General features: G+C 41.8%; 1 protein-coding gene across 8 annotated transcripts in view; it reads left to right on the top strand.

Moving 5' to 3' along the window:
* The window catches only part of LOC131105049 (thrombospondin type-1 domain-containing protein 7A), a 191,724-nt gene that overhangs the window by 64,467 nt on the left and 109,809 nt on the right, over window positions 1–17,448 (top strand). For all 8 annotated transcript variants that reach the window (XM_058052757.1, XM_058052755.1, XM_058052751.1 and 5 more), the window contains exon 2: window positions 9,568–10,387. In XM_058052757.1, the coding sequence (XP_057908740.1) occupies window positions 9,568–10,387 (820 nt within the window). The remainder of the gene's footprint in view (window positions 1–9,567; window positions 10,388–17,448) is intronic.

The raw sequence follows: 17,448 nt of genomic DNA, 5'->3' as shown, positions 1-17,448 counted from the left end.
AACTTGGTGGAGACGTATATCATGACAGGACGCACCAAAAAGTCTCAAGAATCCATATTGCAAAACCAACAGGAAGTCGGCCATTTTTGATGGCGTTGGCAATTTTCGGGCCACACTTACTTTCTGTTTTTTGAAAGCAAGCACACATTCAGTGATTCTGAGCTGACAAAACGCAGCTCAACCATCAATAATGCATGCGGCAGATCATTTTTGTAGCTGCTAGCAAACAAACGTTCGCCTGAGCTTAATGTAAGTCAGCGTTCCCACCCCCCCTACCCCTCTCCCAACCCCAAGGCAACACAAACAAGCAATTACGACACTTTAGATTCAACATTCTTTACTGTAGCGCCTCATTGCCACTTAACATAACATCTGTTTTATTTTTCAAAATCATCACCTGACGGATTCAAAGTTCGGAACAAAAAATGTTTTCCTGCAGTTTTAGAGTTTTTAATGTTTTATGTGGCAGCACGTTGGTCTAGTGGTTAGCGCGCAGACCTCACAGCTCACAGGAGACCAGGGTTCAATTCCACCCTCGGTCATCTCTGTGTGGAGTTTGCATGTTCTCCCCGTGCATGCGTGGGTTTTCTCCGGGTACTCCGGTTTCCTCCCACATTCCAAAAACATGCTAGGTTAATTGGCCACTCCAAATTGTCCATAGGTATGAATGTGAGTGTGAATGGTTGTTTGTCTATATGTGCCCTGTGATTGGCTGGCGATCAGTCCAGGGTGTACCCCACCTCTCGCCCGAAGACAGCTGGGATAGGCTCCTCGTGAGGAAAAAGCGTTAGAAAATGAATGAATGAGTAATGTTCTATGTGTTTCTGTTTCTACACCCTGTGAAGAGGTTGATTTATCAGCTGATGTATCCAGAAAATACATACAAACATCAATAAAACTATTTCAGCACTGTACCACGCACACGTTATCGGTGTGTGCCGATACTTGCCCATCGCCTTTGTCCATCAGCTCCGCCTGCATTGCAGCATCCAGCCGATAGCGACCGTCTTTTCACAAAGCCAAAACAAGCATGTCTACTGTGTGGGACTTACCCACAGAGTGTAAACAACACAAAGCTCCAAACCACCACACTACAACATCATCTGAATCATTCATTCATTCATTCATTTTCTACCGCTTTTTCCTCACGAGGGTCGCGGGGGTGCTGGAGCCTATCCCAACTGTCTTTGGGCGAGAGGCGGGGTACACCCTGGACTGGTCGCCAGCCAATCACAGGGCACATATAGACAAACAACCATTGACACTCACATTCATACCTATGGACAATTTGGAGTCGCCAATTAACCTAGCATGTTTTTGGAATGTGGGAGGAAACCGGAGTACCCGGAGAAAACCCACGCATGCACGGGGAGAACATGCAAACTCCACACAGAGATGGCCGAGGGTGAAATTGAACCCTGGTCTCCTAGCTGTGAGGTCTGCGCGCTAACCATTAGACCACCGTACTACAACATCATCTGAATCAATATTTATCTAATAATATACACTTCATACTCAACAAGCAGCATAAAAATTAGCAAACTGTTGTCAAACACACATGCAGCCCAAAGTAGGTGATATTGACAAAACCGCTTGTTGCTCATACAGCAATAAGACCACGTTTCAAAATGTTCTATTCTGTTGTTAAACAAACATGTCACAATGCAAGAGTTAGCCAGCGTGACTGTTTCATTTGTTTTCCTTGCTATGCCTTACTTCCTGTTTTTATGCCCCAATTTTTGGGGTTGAATTCCTGTTCTGTTTCGTTCCTGGTTCTATACACGTTTACTTTTCTGCTCCAACACACCTGTTTCTGATTTGGTGTTGATTATTTAAGTTCAGCCTTTGACATCCTTCTGTGTTGGAGCATTGTCATTTGTTTGCTCACTTGCCTGTTGCTGCGTAGTCTCAATGACTGTTTTTCTCGATTGTTTAAACACATTTTCTGAAAGGATGCCTCATATTCTCAGAACTCTACACACATCTACGAAGTGTTCATCACAGCCAACAAAAAGTTCCACATACAGTGGTCTGCATCTAAATGTATCCAGCTTCAGTTAAGGAAAGAATAATCATCATCAACAAAAAAATCAATCAATAACAAAGCAAAAGACTATCCTGCATCATGTCTTCTGTTTGGGTCAGGCCATAGCACCTCATCTACATCACATGCAAGGTTTTCTCTGGCCAAGCAGCGGGGGAAATATCGCCTAGCATGGCGAATCCAGCCATGGAAAGCATCCGCTGGAATCTCTCCACATGCATCTTCCATAGCTTGGAGAAGGGGATTGTGTGTTTGTGGATTTCGGACCCTTTGCCCAGCCTCCCTCATTGTTAGACCGCTAATTGTAAAAATGTGTGACAGGTGTTAACCCATGTGATGAGTCAGTGTGAATAATAGGAATATTCATTTGACTGTTTTGAGTGGCATTGTGAAAAAATCGAGAAAAACTATAATAATACATTCGTTCGTTCGTTTTCTACCGCTTTTCCTCACGAGGGTCGCGGGGGGTGCTGGAGCCTATCCCAGCTGTCTTCGGGCGAGAGGCGGGGTACACCCTGGACTGGTCTGTAATAATACATTTAGATTTTTATCTACATCTGGTCTCACGGCAACCCCCTCGCATCGTGGGGGTTGCATCTCAACTTGTGTTTTTTAAGTGTGCAGGAATCGGGGGTACATAGCTTTAGGTCAAATGTCTGAAGGGGATGTGACTGTAAAAAGTTTGTGAACCACTGCTATAGGTGATAGTAAACCATAAAATAGTAACAATGATGCCAGTGCAGATGGTGGTTCCCTATGTGGCTATGGATATTTTATATTTATATTTAAATATTTAAAAAATAATAAAATATTATAATAATTACAATAAAATTAAAATAATAATTATTATATTATTATTATGTAAAATATGCAAATATAACAATAATATTATATATAATTAATATAATAATTAGCATTAATATAATAATTATAATAATCATAATAGTTCTAATAATAATTATAATAATCGAATAATCTAATAATAATAATAATAATAATAATAATAATAATAATAATAATAATAATAATAATAATAATAATAATAATAATTATTATTATTATTATTATTATTATTATTATTATTATTATTATTATTATTATTATTATTATTATTATTAGATTAATACTAGAATAATAATAATAATTATTATTATTATTATGTGCTTGTGTCCCTTTTTTCAGGAGCACTTTGTAAACAACAGACCATGTCAAAAAACGAAATTGATAAAACCATCAAAAGGTTGGCTCAGGCCATGATGCCAGGTTGTATGTTGAGTTTAAATGAAATACTTTGGAAAGATTGGGCGGGCCGTATTCAAACACTTGGCGGGCCGGATGTGGCCCCCGGGCCGTAGTTTGCCCACCCCTGGGCTAGACCGTGACTCCCATTTCATCTGTTCTATCTTTTTTTTATTATTCATTATTAGTGAGTAGCTCTTACATTTGAAAGTTGCATTGTTTCTATGCATTTAGCTTGTTAGCTTTCTGTGTTGCAAGTGAACAAGGGCAACTGAAGAGAGACTGGGAGAGTATGTAAATGTAATTTGTTGTGCTTATGTGGGACTTATACTATATTTTGCTCCCTCGGCCAGAAGTCAATAGAATTTTTTTTATTGATTTTCCATTTCTTCTTATATGAGAAATGCCGGGAGAAGGTCACTCTCCCATCCTGAGGGTCAGTGGTGAAGTGTGACTCCTCCAGATAGTGGAGAAGATCTTAGCGTGAACCCTGCTGTGCGGTTATTGAGAGCATTGGATTGTGGGAATTTATAACCACAACAAGATGAGTGCAGGGAAAGTGACACGGTGATTTTGTTCCAGCCTGCAGGGACAAGAACGCAGTTCATTAAAAAGACTCTGCAGGCCCGGTTAGAGTTCTCTCACACCCACATACAGCATCCCTGCGCCCTTCAGTGACCTTCTTAAATCTATGACTTTCTTAAATCTATTAGTGGCCCTCAAGTCAAGCAAAGAAAAGATATTTGTTATCATAAATGCCAGTAACTTCGTTTTTTAAAATCCATTAGTCCTTCTTTTGTTGTGGATTGACGGGCTATTCTTATATTTTTGTCACCTTCAACTGACCTGCAGGAGTACACAGCACAGGACAAGTACACAGGAGTTACTTACAAGTGCTACACTCATTTCTTTTATTATGTATTTCCCACAGGACTACAACCTATGTGTGGCAATGGTAATGACATTGTCTAATTTGCATACTTGGGTGTCATTATAATGGGTGCTGTCGGAGGATGGTATAACGCAGTGTTTTCCAACCTTTTTTGAGCCACGGCATGTTTTTTTACATTGGAAAACATCACTAAGTCTATAGGAGGAACAAGGTAGGTGTTGCCACACGGACCAATATTACATTGCTCTGCCAGTCTTTACACCACAGACACTCGACACTTGCCATGTTTACATGAGGAGTTTTTCTCTTTGCGAATGACTTTTCCGGAAACAATGGTATCCATGGAAAGGAATATTCCAATCTCTTGTCTACATGCGTCGCTATTATCAACCAGACTAGTCAATGGGGCATGCCCAGTAAAACGTAAACACCAACATCACGTGATACCGGCTTCCCCGAGTTTTTCTTTCACTTGTTGGAATAACTCCGTATTGCCAGTTTTTCGTTTGTCCAGTCTTGAAATTTAGTTTGGATCAAAAACAAAGTTTCCGTAGCAGTCCAGTGCTGATTGCTGGCCTCCATTTTTAAAATCTACGTGTTACGTCATATCTGAGCATGCGATATGATAAATTTAACCAGGAAAGGATCAAATTTAAGCTTGCTAATATTTTATAATTCAACTCAGTACATGTTTTATATAGATATATATTTTCTTTTGACTTATGGACTTATGAATGGTGTATAGAAGGGTTTAGATTCTGTTCCACAGATGGTGCTAATGCACACGAAAGCTGCTTGCCAACCGCCAATAAAGTACAGAAGAAGAAAAACGCACCCTGACAACTTTCCGTTTGAGCGGCTACAAGATACCTCAATCGGATTGGGAATATTCCACCCCTGTTAATCCCATTATATATTCATTCGCATTGGTACTATTCTTTCGGAATGAGGCATATACAAAGGTTAGATTCTTTCCGTTTGAGCAAATAAACCAAATGCAATTGGAATATTTGGGTCAACGTATACGTAGATATTGACATAATATTTGCAAATGATGATTAATAAATGTTAATTATAAAAAGTGATATTGGATAATTCCTCACGGCACACCTGACAATTTCTCACGGCACACTAGTGTGCCGCGGCACAGTGGTTGAAAATCACTGGTATAACGTGGGAAACAAGTGATTAAGAAACATAAAAAAATAACATTAAAAGTCATTACAAGTGTCACTGGTTGTACCAAAGCATAAATACACCAAACAGATGAGGTTACCTGGACTAGTAAATAGTAAATTAATGACTATTGCATGTGCATGTGCATGTGCATGTGCATGTTCATTCATTCATTCATTCATTTTCTACCGCTTTTTCCTCACGAGGGTCGCGGGGGGTGCTGGAGCCTATCCCAGCTGTCTTGGGGCATAAGGCGGGGTACACCCTAGACTGGTCGCCAGCCAATCACAGTGCATGTGCATGTGTGGCGTCCAAATTATTAGTTTGCAATGTCGTTGGAATTGTGTACCTGAGGCATCCCTTCCACATAAATACTCCACGTATTCCTGCAACATGTGCGTATTTAATCCGAAAGCCAAAGATTACCATGAGAGACCACCATGTCAGTGGCGTCAATAACAATCGCATCATTTGTCGTCACTAATCCTGCATGCAGGGGTGACTTTGGAGCAAATCCCGCTACACGGGGCATACAGGTGAAAGGTCGTGGTGGAGAGGAAGCATGTTTATTGTGCAGTAATCCGTACTGTACATTTTCATTTATATGTTATTTATATGAGAGCGGCACGGTGGTCTCGTGGTTAGCACGCAGACCTCACAGCTAGGAGACCAGGGTTCAATCCCACCCTCGGCCATCTCTGTGTGGAGTTTGCATGTTCTCCCCGTGCATGTGTGGGTTTTCTCCGGGTACTCCAGTTTCCTCCCACATTCCAAAAACATGCTAGGCTAAGTAATGAAGCAAACATTCGAGAGCCTTAGTCTCCAATAATATCTTCACTAGATTGGTAGCTTTTCTCGAAAAAGACCTTTATCCCTCCTGCAACGTCTTCTTATTCCTTTGCAATCCAGTTGCGTATTTTATGAATGAAAAAAAAGTTTTAACAAGGAAAAATTATACTTTTAAAATAAAATTAAAATTTTGTAGCATGAGGTTAAAATATTACAGAAATATGAGAAATAAAAAAAACAATGAATAAAGCTGTAATTTTTGTAATTAAAGCTGTAATTAAAGCTGTAAAGCTGAAAGTTTTTTAGGGTGGAAAGTTATTATATTATGAGAATGTAGTCAAAATATTATGGGATTAATGTCAGTATTATGAGAAGAACATTTACAAGAAGAAAGTTAAAATAGAACAACTGCAGAAATAAAAAAAACAGCTGTAATGAGAATAAAGTTGTATTCTAATGAGAAAAAATGTCCATAGATATGAATGTGAGTGTGAATGGTTCGCGCCCGAGGACAGCTGGGATAGGCTCCAGCACCCCCGCGACCCTCGTGAGGAAAAAGCGGTAGAAAATGAATGAATGAATGAATGAATGTTATTTATATGTTTATTATATGTGCTATAGCTAATGTGTATAACATGTGTGTGTTATATATCATAATGGAGGGTCCAGTCACAAGCAAACCGCCTGCTCCATTACTGAAGCGGTTTGTGAGAAACGCAACGCCAGGTTGCTTAATTAGCTTCATTTCTTTGCCCTTGTCACGTCAATAGTCTTTAACACAGTGTGTGTATGTGTGTGTGCCCTCAAACGATGGCAATTAGTGTTCTTCCAAAGTGTGTGTGTGTATGTGACTCAGAAATTAAATAAGACAGGATGTGTTTTTAGCAGTAGAGATGTTTGCACTGCGTCACACTTTGACTCCTCCATGAGAGAAATGATTATGGATTATGGCCATCTATCTGTGGTGGAGCGGGTTGGGGAGAGGGTGGCGTTATGAAGCCATTGTCTACTTTACATTCTGTAATTTCCACATTTGCATGTACAGTAATCCCTGGTTTATCACAGTTCATCGGTTCCGGACTGTGAAGTAGGATTTTCAGAACAAAATATTATCAGTGTCAGGGGTGTCCAAGTACGGCCTTGGGGGTCATTTATGGCCCGTGGCTGTGGCACATAAATCAAAATGAAAATACAAATGAAAAAGAAAACTAAAACACATACGTGTCTTGATGTCATGAGTTTCTGTTTGAAAGCCCACAGTTTTTGCATTTTTGTCCATTTTATGTCTCATTGACATTGTTTTTCATCAATGTTGTGACAAACATATCGGGCCAAAGTTATGAAGCAAACATTCGAGAGCCTTAGTCTCCGATAATATATTCACTAGATTAGTCGCTTTTCTTGAAAAAGACCTTTATCCCTCTTGCAACGTCTTCTTATTCCCTGGCAGACCAGGTGTGTATTTAATGAATGAAAAAAAAAAGTTTTAACAAGGAAAAAATCATACTTTTAAAATATAAAATTTGTAGCATGAAGTTAAAATATTACAGAAATATGAGAAATAAATAAAACAATGAATAAAGCTGTAATTTTTGAAAGTTTTTTAGGGTGGAAAGTTATTATATTATGAGAATGTCGTCAAAATATTATGGGATTAATGTCAGTATTATGAGAAGAACATTTACAAGAAGAAAGGTAAAATAGAACAACTGCCGAAATAAAAAAAACAGCTGTAATGAGAATAACGTTGTATTCTAATGAGAAAAAAAGTTTGGAAAATAATTTTGGAAAAATATTATATTATACATTGTATTATATTATATAAATATTATATATATTATTATATTAAATTAAAATATATTATATTAAAATATTATTACAATTTTAGTGGCATAGAGTTAACATATTGAAGAAGAAAAAGATATTTTAAATTAGCATGCAAAACAAACAAAACAAAAATAAAGTTGTAATTTTTGGAAAATTAGATTGTGGACAAAATTATATAATATTGTGTGAATAATGTCCAAATATTATGAGACATAAAATTACAAGAAAAATATTTACAAAGATATTTTTTTTTAAATGGGGAAAAAGACCAAAGACTGACTGAGTGGTCAGCATTTAAGCCACACAGTCATGATATCGGGTTTGATTGTCCACTTGGGCGTCTTTGTGTGGAGTTTGCATGTTCTCCCCGTGCATGCGTGGGTTTTCTCCGGGTACTCCGGTTTCCTCCCACATTCCAAAAACATGCTAGGTTAATTGGTGACTCCAAATTGTCCATAGGTATGAATGTGAGTGTGAATGGTTGTTCGTCTGTATGTGCCCTGTGATTGGCTGACGATAAGTCTAGGGTGTACTCTGCCTGCTGGGATAGGCTCCAGCATAGAAAATGGATGGATGGAGCAAAGTTGTTTCTGTAAATATACTGTATATAACTTCATAGCATTAGCTACATGTGTTGCTTTACAAAATATAAAAGCAGATGTTGCATCCTTTCATTTTCACATTATCTGGAAAAAGTTTGATCATGTGAATCACTGTATGACCGTTGTTTGGGAACCACTCCCTTTATTTGCTTTTACAAACAATGAGAAAAAAAAGAAAAAAATGTGTAAGTGTGTGTACATGTGTAAAGTAGTTTAAAAGGTTGTGGCATGTAGACCGTAATAAACACACTGTTTGGCCCCCAGGTGCTCCAAACACTTCCATGCTCCTCTCAGCCTCGCTTTAGCATTTACACGTCATGTCAAAAAGACTTGCAAGTAATAAATGGAGGCTTGTGAGCACACACACAAATAAAATGTTATTGATGCTTGTGGCTGCTGGTTGCCAATAGGCTTTGATAAATGCCACCCATGACTCACCGATACCGTCTATTGATTCTCAAGACGCTTTCAATTAATCACCTTTAACTTGCTTAATAACGCCTCGAGCCCCGACCGCACGCTCATAATAATGCTTTCATCCGACTCAAACACGACGCGTGCTGCTGTGCTTTCAGGACCTCATTCGTGTATTTATTGCGTTCAATGCATGAAAAACATGCAAGCACAGATGCTATCAGATGCCTGCACTTTAAAGTCAGGGTCAGTTAGTGTTCTACTAAATCCATTACTGTCGTGGTGCACTTACCCAAAATGGCAAATGTAGTATTTATCTGCTTCGTCTTCTTTTAATTGTGAATTGCAACCACTCAAGTTAGTGCCTCTCCTTTCACTACGTAGCCAGCATGGTGAGGATTAAGGGTGATTAGGTGCACAACGTTGCACTCAACATTTTTCAGTGTGAGCCCAACTTAACAGGAGACTTTATCGCTGGCAGAGGGTTTCCAAACTCTGGTTTCTGCTTTGGTGCCATTGCGGGTCAACATGGACTGTTGGACAAAGCCGATTAGTTGTGTCCTAATTGTTGTTTTTTCTCGCAGGTCCTTGGGGGAGGTGCATGGGCAGCGACTGCGGTCCCGGCGGCAGTCAGAGCCGGGCGGTGTGGTGTGCCCATGTGGACGGTTGGACCACGCTTCACACCAACTGCGACCAGGCCCAACGTCCATCCAACCAGAGAAACTGCTTCCGAGTGTGCGACTGGCACAAGGACCTTTACGATTGGAGGCTGGGGGCCTGGAACGATTGCGTGTCGGTGTCCGCCAGGGCCTTGGGGGCCCCCCGTCCATTCACCTGCAGCGGCGGTGAAGAGGGCATCCAAACCCGGGAGGTGGGCTGCATACTCAAGTCAGATGGATCGCCAGCCGAGGATGCCATCTGTGAGTACTTTGAGCCTCAGCCCCGCCTGGAGCAGGCCTGCTTGATCCCCTGTCCTCAGGATTGTGTGGTTTCTGAATATTCTCCATGGACTTCCTGCTCCAAAACCTGTGGAACTGGCCTCCGGAACCGGGTCAGGAGTGTCTTGGTCCCTCCGCTTTTTGGGGGAGCCATCTGCCCAAACCTCACGGAATTCCAATCTTGTAAGCCAGGATCTTGCACCAGCCCAGAAGGCATGTACAGTCTCAGGGTCGGGCCCTGGAGCCCCTGCATCTTGCCCCAGACAAGGACAGCACGCCAGGCCAAGCGCAGAAAGGGTAAAGGTCAGGGAGGGGTCAAAGATCCAGAGACCAGGGAACTAATCCAGAAGAAACGGACCAGGAACCGCCTGAACCGGCAAGAGAGTTCTTTCTGGGACATCCAGGTGGGCTACCAGACCCGAGAAGTCACCTGCATGCACAGGAACAGCAGCTCTGTGGGACGCAGGTAAGTTTGACTCAAGTGTGACTCACAGTTAACGCAATATGCTGCAGTGTAAACCAGGGCAGTAAAAACCTTTGTGCATACGTGAAAGATTTTAAAAACAATCCAATGTAGTCATCTTAGCAAGACTTTTTGGACAGTTGTATGGTTTTTGCTCTGAAAGTTCTAGTCAGTCCTCGAGAGGCAGACTTCTGGAGCAGCTGCTCATCATCGGAGGATGCGTCGTTTTGCAGAAATTTGCAGATTGTTCTCCTTCCGGTTTCAAAATCAAACAATATGCCGAGGCGTCATTTCAAAAATTGAGCTGAAAATACCTGGCGGCACGGCGTGGTATAGCGTGCAGACCTCATAGCTAGGAGGACCAGGGTTCGATTCCACCCTCGGCCATCTCTTTGTGGAGTTTGCATGTTCTCCCCGTGCATGCGTGGGTTTTCTCCGGGTACTCCGGTTTCCTCCCACATTCCAAAAACATGCTAGGTTAATTGGCGACTCCAAATTGTCCATAGGTATGAATGTGAGTGTGAATGGTTGTTTGTCTATATGTGCCCTGTGATTGGCTAGCCACCAGTCCAGGGTGTACCCCGCCTCTCGCCTGAAGACAGCTGGGATAGGCTCCAGCACCCCCGCGACCCTCGTGAGGAAAAAGCGGTAGAAAATGAATGAATGAATGAACTGAAAATACCTTCATTCTTCATCTGAACATGACATTTTGGACAATTGTATGGTTTTGTTCTCCTAGTTCTAGTCGGCACTTGAAGAGCAGCATTCTGCACATCAGTTAGTAGATTTTTTTCTCCTTTAGTTCTCCTGTAGGCTTCAAAATCAAACAATATTCTCAGGGATCATAATAAATAAAGCTGTGGGCCAAAAATGGCCCCCAGCCCACACATTAGAGATTCCTGATGGAAACGAAAGTACTGGGACACAGTCCGTAATCAATCTGAGTCTTCATTCTTCATCTTAGCAAGACATTTTGAACAATTGGATTTAGTTTTCCTCGTTCTAGTCAGCCCTCGAGAGGCAGGGTTCTAGAGCAGGTGCTGGTCAGTTAGTAGGAACCTTTTTTACATACTTGAGTGAGTGTGAATGGTTGTTTGTCTATACTATGTGCCCTGTGATTGGCTGGTGACCAGTCCAGGGTGTACCCCGCCTCTCCCCTGAAAATAGCTGGGATATGCTCCAGCACCCCGGCGACCCTCGTGAGGATAAGCGGTAGAAAATGAATGAATGAAATGGGAATAAAGTTCTCCTTCAGGTTTTAAAATCAAACAATATGCAGAGGGGTCATAAAATTAAAAAAAAAAAACTAGCAAAAAATGGCCCCAGGCCCACACATTGGTGTCTCCCATTATAGACAAAAGTACTGGGACACAGCTTTTTAGTCAATGAAAAAAACAATTCAAGGTTGGATGCAAGTACTTAGTTGTCTCTGATTCTTTATTGTCTCATTGTAGCATGATGAAACACTTTGGGGGAGACTTTTTTTTCTGCTCCTAGTGTACAAAGCAAAAACAAAAAGTTCCAGAAACATCTCGCAGAAGTTGTTATGTCCCAATACTTGAGTTCCACAGTGCGTTGCTGGTTGTTATTGTGGAACACGCTGAAGTGAGACATTTCCTCTGTGCTACATTAAGCCTTCAAGATGAAATATGAGCGTTCAAACAGCCGCGGGGGGTTGGGGGGGGGGGGGGTGAAGGAAACAGCCTGAGAGCAGTCATGGATGATGAGGGAGGCTGTTAGAATCAGTCCAATGAAAATAATGTTTGTGTGCTTTATGTTGAATTAGCTCTAGTGCCGTACTAAACCTGATCATTGTTGTTTCAGGGTACTTTTTACACAGACTCCAGTGTTGGAATTACAAGCAAAACCTTTACAGCAGGAAAAGCAAAATGGAAGCATTTTTTTTTACCCCTGGAGTGACACATCACATACCAATAACATCTTTGAGTGCTTTTTTAAAGTCATTTCCTATTTCTGAAATGCTGAAATGCAAACAGGTGACTGAACATTTCGTACTACTATACGGGTAGGAATATGGCTTTACATGTGTTTGCAATCAGATGTTTTTGTACAGTACAGAGTTGTTGTTCCCACAAGGAACACATTGGGTGAGCGACAGGAAGTGGAATTGCTCCGTGTCATGCGTCTACTTGCTAAACAAATATAGTGCAGCCCAGCCTTTTGCCAGCAATCGTGCCAAGGTCTCTCTCACGGCATTAAGGTCTCCTGTGTGTGCATTGTTGCACCTTCCTAAAAAAATATACTGACAGTCAATAGAAACATTGAGGTAGAAATGTATGCATATTTCTACTTGTAAGAGGGTTGCAATTGACTTAGTGCTCGGGTAGGTGAGATAATGATGAGTTGTCATGTTGTCATGGTTCATTACACATGGGTTGGTCTGCAAATGTGGACTAAATACACTTTGTGCAATGGTCAGTGGGCGTCTGCATCATTTGAAGATTGGTTTTGGAGGCCTATATAAGGGCCCTAAAAAAGGCCAGCATTGTTAGTCCAGTGAATGGCATCATACCACATCACGTGAAGAACGTCTCTTGGCACTGGGTATGGTGGAGCTCGGTTTGAGCTGCAGTGATATGGCCACGCGTATGGGCTGTTCCAACCCACAAATCTGCATGAACGCCACAACACGACAGGCCCTGTTGATGATAGACTGCGTCCCGTGCAAGACAGTTTGGCAGGTGACATTGTTTTGTTAAAGAGGACCTAATATGCTTTTTCCATTCATTTTCTACCGCTTTTTCCTCACAAGGGTCGCGGGGGTGCTGGAGCCTATCCCAGCTGTCTTCGGGCGAGAGGCGGGGTACACCCTGGACTGGTGGCCAGCCAATCACAGGGCACTAATATAGACAAACAACCATTCACACTCACATTCATCGCTATGGACAATTTGGAGTGGCCGATTAACCTAGCATGTTTTTTGGAATGTGGGAGGAAACCGGAGTACCCAGAGAAAACCCACGCATGCACAGGGAGAACATGCAAACTCCACACAGAGATGGCCGAGGGTGGAATTGAACCCTGGTCTAGCTGTGAGGTCTGCGCGCTAACCACTAGACCGCCATGCCTTTCCTGACCTATAAACTTATAAAGAATGTTATATTCTCGTGTTAACGATAAGTCTTACAGATCACTTACACACATACACAGCACACATGTAGATGGGTGAACAGATATAGATACAGATACAGATACAGATACAGATACAGATACAGATACAGATACAGATACAGATCAGATACAGATACAGATACAGATACAGATACAGATACAGATACAGATACTTATAGGTTATCACATGGTTTGTCTGGTATCAGGCCCAGTATCATGCATGATACCATCATGCATGATCTTATTATCACATACTATTTAATCATGAGCTTATTATCACGTACTATTTAATCAAAAGACCATTTTGTTTCCAGAAAATGTTCAGTTTATTACATGTATTATATCTAAACAGTGTAAACACAACAATTGCAAAAATATTTCAACAATAATATTTTATCAACAGTCTTATCTTATCAATGTCTGACAATTAAAGTTCCATTAATCAAGTTTGGGTTTTTTGGTAACTGGAGAAGAACTAGGAATATTTATAGTTACAGTGACATTTGGCATGCCCGTGATAAGTGGTATAGAAAATGGATGGATAGATGGTGTTCATTGTAATTACTAGAGGTTTTTTATGTTTCAGTTTAAACATCATTAAAGCTGTTGAAACAACAGCAGTTTTGTTCCTGTACCCAAAATGAAGCAAACCGTGACGACGGTACGTACTGAACCATAATGATGGCGTAGTCTTGTGCCCCTATGTTATTATTTTATTTACACTAAGTTAGCACTGTAAAAACTGCTGCTGCTTCTCGTCGAGCACAACTTCCCCAGTCACGGAATTCTTCAGAGCAGGCGTTTGTTTTATTCTCCAGGAAAAGCATTAGTGGCGTCGCCCTGTGAGCCAGCTTCCAAATGTGCTCTCGTCGCGCGTCCAGTGGAAGATGTGATGTATAATGCACTAAACGTGGTCATTAATGTTTTGTTGCCGCAGTGGGCTCGCTCGCGACACCCATCAGATCTTTCAAAGGAAGCAGTGGAACAACTGGCGCTGCTCCCCCAGTCCATGAATATTCATTTTGCCTTGTTTATTTCAAAGCTGAAATATTCATCCTTGGGTTTTTTTTCCCCCAACTTTGGCAAAAAAGTGGAGCAAAGTCGATGGTGAGACAATGCCTGAGCTTCTTGTTGGTTTCATGTCTGATGTTTGACGGCACCGTGTCCTCATCATCCCACCATGCATCTACCAATGTCATGATGCAAGTGGCGTCCAGCAAAGGAGTACATTTCTTAAAACATTAGAGCACTCCTGTTGCATAGAGGATCTTTGACTGGCATTTTGCATTGCATTTATAAAAACAGCAAAGAGCTTTGACTAGTGTTTGCACAGCAGACTGCTCCTGTTGAATTGAAGATCTTTGACTTTTTTGCAGTAGGCCCTGAAGAAAACAAGGATGCTTCACTGCAGGGGGCTTCAATTAAAATTAAGTCAAGTCCATTTATGCAATTTTCATCAGTGCAAAGGTCCGAACCTTATTTTTCCTTAAACTGCACCAAAGAGAATATAAAATGTAAGGAAACCCTGCACATCACCCTACAACCATTCATTCATTCATTTTCTACCCCTTTTTCCTCATGAGGGTCGCAGGGGTACTGGAGCCTATCCCAGCTGTCTTCGGGCGAGAGGCGGGGTACACCCTGGACTGGTGGCCAGCCAATCACAGGGCACATATAGACAAACAACCATTCACACTCACATTCATACCTATGGACAATTTGGAGTCACCAATTAACCTAGCATGTTTTTGGAATGTGGGAGGAAACCGGAGTACCCGGAGAAAACCCACGCATGCACAGGGAGAACATGCAAACTCCACACAGAGATGGCCTAGCGGGGAATCAAACACTAAGCACTCCACTTATATTGATAGTTCTGTATAAAATGTAACATGAATTTCCTCATGAACTTATAAATATTGGTAATCTGTCATACCTATGGACAATTTGGAGTCGCCAATTAACCTAGCATGTTTTTGGAATGTGGGAGGAAACCGGAGTACATGGGGGAGAACATGCAAACTCCACACAGGGATGGCCGAGGGTGGAATTGAACCCTTGTCTCCTAGCTGTGAGGTCTGCACGCTAACCACTCGACTGCCGTGCCACCCTACAACCAGTGTTTCTCAAATAGTAGGGGGCACCGTGAACTGTCAGGGAGTCATGACGCAGGTAGGACAATATTAGTGCAACTGCCGACATGTTTGAATTTGTAGTCCTCAGCATGCAATTTGAAAATGCTTGTATGCTTCACTGCTCTCCATTTTGTTGCATTTTGCTAGAGTCACTTTCGAGTTCACGAATGTCAGTGAAATATGTTTTCCTCCAATATCCATACAGTCCTCAGTGAAGACTCATTTGCAAGTTGCTGTGCTTTAAATGTATGTTTATGTATATTTTTTTACCCTGGGCTCTACAGTTTTAGAGCATGAGATTCATGCGTGTGTGGGTTTTCTCCGGGTACTCTCGTTTACTCCTGAATTCCCAAAACAATCATGCTAGGTTAATTGGCGACTTCAAATTGTCCATAGGTATGAATGTGAGTGTGAATGGTTGTTTGTCTATATGTGCCCTGTGATTGGCTGGCGACCAGTCCAGGGTGTACCCCGCTTCACGCCCAAAGACTGCTGGGATAGACTCCAGCACCCCTGCAACCCTAGTGAGGAAAAAGCGGTAGAAAATGAATGAATGAATGAATGTGCTTTAAATGTATGTTTATGTATATTTTTTACCCTGGGCTCTACAGTTTTAGAGCATGAGATTCATGCGTGTGTGGGTTTTCTCCGGGTACTCTTGTTTACTCCTGAATTCCAAAAACATCCATGCTAGGTTAATTGGCAACTCCAGATTATCCATAGGTATGAATGTGAGGGTGAATGGTTGTTTGTCTATATGTGCCCTGTGATTGGTTGCCGACCAGCCCAGGGTGTACCCCGCTTCTCGCCCAAGGACTGCTGGGATAGGTTCCAGCATACCCACAAACCCTAGTGAGGATAAGTGGCATAAAAATGGATGGATTTAATTCCAGAGATTTAAAAGTTGTTTACCTTATTCAATCATTCATTGTCTAACAGTTATCCTCACGAGGGTTGTGGGCGTGCTGGAACCTATCCCAGCAGTCAGGGCGAATGGGGGGGTTACACCCTGGACTGGTCGCCAGCCAATCACAGGTATTGAATCCTTATCAGAGATATATTATTCCTGGATGCAATGTTTTGGCCGATTGTGAATGAATGGCCGAGCTGAAGCTATGAAATGTCATCTGTCTTATTTCACAATTTTTTGACAAGAGCGGAGAATAAAACGACCAGACATACACTAACCTGTAGCGGAAAAAAATGTGTCACTGCTGGTTAAAGCCACGAGACTTGGAATGGCGGTGTCACCCTGGCGAAATGAAAAAGTGTCATCGTAATGTCAGAGTAACGCATCACACAGTGTCGCCCTTGCAGCTCCGCATGTGCTTTGTCTGTGCTCAAACATGGCGTTTGACCGGAGGAGAAGTGCGGTGGCCGCCGTCTAAATGAGAGCTTTCTAAATGAAGCAGCGGCGTAATTAGCACTAATAGCTTGTCAGCTGCGTGGCCACCAGGGGGAAGGAGGCGTCCAGGCAGGAAAGCAGTTGGCTTTGGTTGGAACATTTCTAATGATTCTCTGGAGCCTAGGGACCAAGGGGGTGGGGGTGGGCTTATTCATTCCATCTAAATGCTGTTTAGACCTTCAAAAGATGTTGTTGAACCATTGGAAGAAGTCGCACATGCCACAGTCCCGCTGTGCGGATGCTAATGAGGCTTGCTCGTGACAACATGTGGCATTAGATGCTAGCATGCTAACCTCACATACTTAACACCACTTTGATCGGCTTTTACTTTCACTTTTGACCTTTTTCAACATTTTTGTGTTAGCTTTGTGTTGTGTTTTTAGTTTGTTTTT

This window comes from Doryrhamphus excisus, chromosome 17 (assembly GCF_030265055.1).
Source record: "Doryrhamphus excisus isolate RoL2022-K1 chromosome 17, RoL_Dexc_1.0, whole genome shotgun sequence".
Taxonomy (NCBI): domain Eukaryota; kingdom Metazoa; phylum Chordata; class Actinopteri; order Syngnathiformes; family Syngnathidae; genus Doryrhamphus; species Doryrhamphus excisus.
The sequence above is the reverse complement of the archived record's forward strand: the minus strand, read 5'-3'. Positions and strand labels throughout refer to the sequence as shown.